This window comes from Aplysia californica, unplaced genomic scaffold (genome assembly GCF_000002075.1).
Source record: "Aplysia californica isolate F4 #8 unplaced genomic scaffold, AplCal3.0 scaffold00353, whole genome shotgun sequence".
Classification (NCBI taxonomy): Eukaryota; Metazoa; Mollusca; class Gastropoda; order Aplysiida; family Aplysiidae; genus Aplysia; species Aplysia californica.
The window spans coordinates 482,843-484,054 of record NW_004797623.1 but is presented as its reverse complement, the minus strand read 5'-3'; the positions used below and the strand labels follow the sequence as shown (position 1 = coordinate 484,054).

General features: G+C 39.2%; 1 protein-coding gene across 1 annotated transcript in view; it reads left to right on the top strand.

The window, feature by feature from the left end:
* Window positions 1-1,212, top strand: part of LOC101847743 — a gene marked incomplete in the record, with an annotated part of 240,046 nt that overhangs the window by 168,349 nt on the left and 70,485 nt on the right. The window contains 1 exon segment of the mRNA XM_035970982.1: window positions 891-1,010. Coding sequence (XP_035826875.1) covers window positions 891-1,010 — 120 coding nt within the window.

The following is a 1,212-nucleotide window of genomic DNA, read 5'->3' as shown; positions in this document are numbered from 1 at the left end:
TTTTGCGTCGATAGTGCCGTAAAACATCTACTCAATCAATCAATCAATCAAAAAGCCTTTCTGTTTTTGCGTCGATAGTGCCGTAAAACATCTACTCAATCAATCAATCAATCAAAAAGCCTTTCTGTTTTTGCGTCGATAGTGCCGTAAAACATCTACTCAATCAATCAATCAAAAAGCCTTTCTGTTTCTTATAATAAGCGAAAAAACTATTGATTAGAGATTGAGGTGGGTAGTTGGCTGGTGCTCTGGTGTGGTTTTCTCCTTCTTTCGTATCAAACATCTATCGTCCTTATCTCCCTTTCTTCTTTTTTTATGTTAGTTATTCACTTGTAACACCTCTAATTTTCTGGCGCTCATCCGACCTTATGCAGTTGCGAGCGCCGTAAAACCTCTATTAAAACTAAAACTAAAGAGATTGTGATCTGTGACGACTTGTGCGCTTTAGAACTTTTTTTTTTAGCGCGTGAGGTGCATATTATGTGGTTAACAGTCAAGGGGAGAGGTAAAGACTACAGTGGTGAGTTCATTTGGTTCATGTCAGCTGAAATAGATTTGACTACTACGTGGGAAGGACCCTTCACTTTCATACTTCTTCAACATTTTGTCTTAACTTTTTTTCCCCCACTGCCTTAACCCATTTACTTTTTCTCTCATCTTTCAAACAGATGTGAGTGGGTGGTTAGCAGGTGCTCTGGTGTGGTTTGCTCCTTCTTTACTATCAAACATCTGTCGTCCTTACCTCCTCTCCTTTTTTGTGTATGTTATTCTCTTGTAACACATAATCTATTCTTCCGCTCTCATATAACCTACTTGTGTTGCAAGTGCCGTAAAACTCTTACTAAAACTAAAACTTCTGTTATAATTGTTATTAATTTGTTTTATTTTAGGATCCTCTGACGTATACAATTGTTTCTGCTTCTACGAATGGAGGTGACTTGTTCTTCTTGGTGAATGACACCATCTACACCAAGGCGGTCCTGACGAGCAACACAAGGGATACTTATACGGTAAGTACCAACATATAGGGGGGGGGGGGGGGGGGCGGCTTCATCAAGCAAGTGTGCTTTACACTTTTCAACTTTTCATTGCTTCAACAAATCTGTAGACCAAAACTGAGTCGATATATAGTGCCGTAAAACACCTACTCAAACAAACTAACTAATCTTCCAACTTAGAACACAACATGTACCCCTCAACCAACATCTCAAC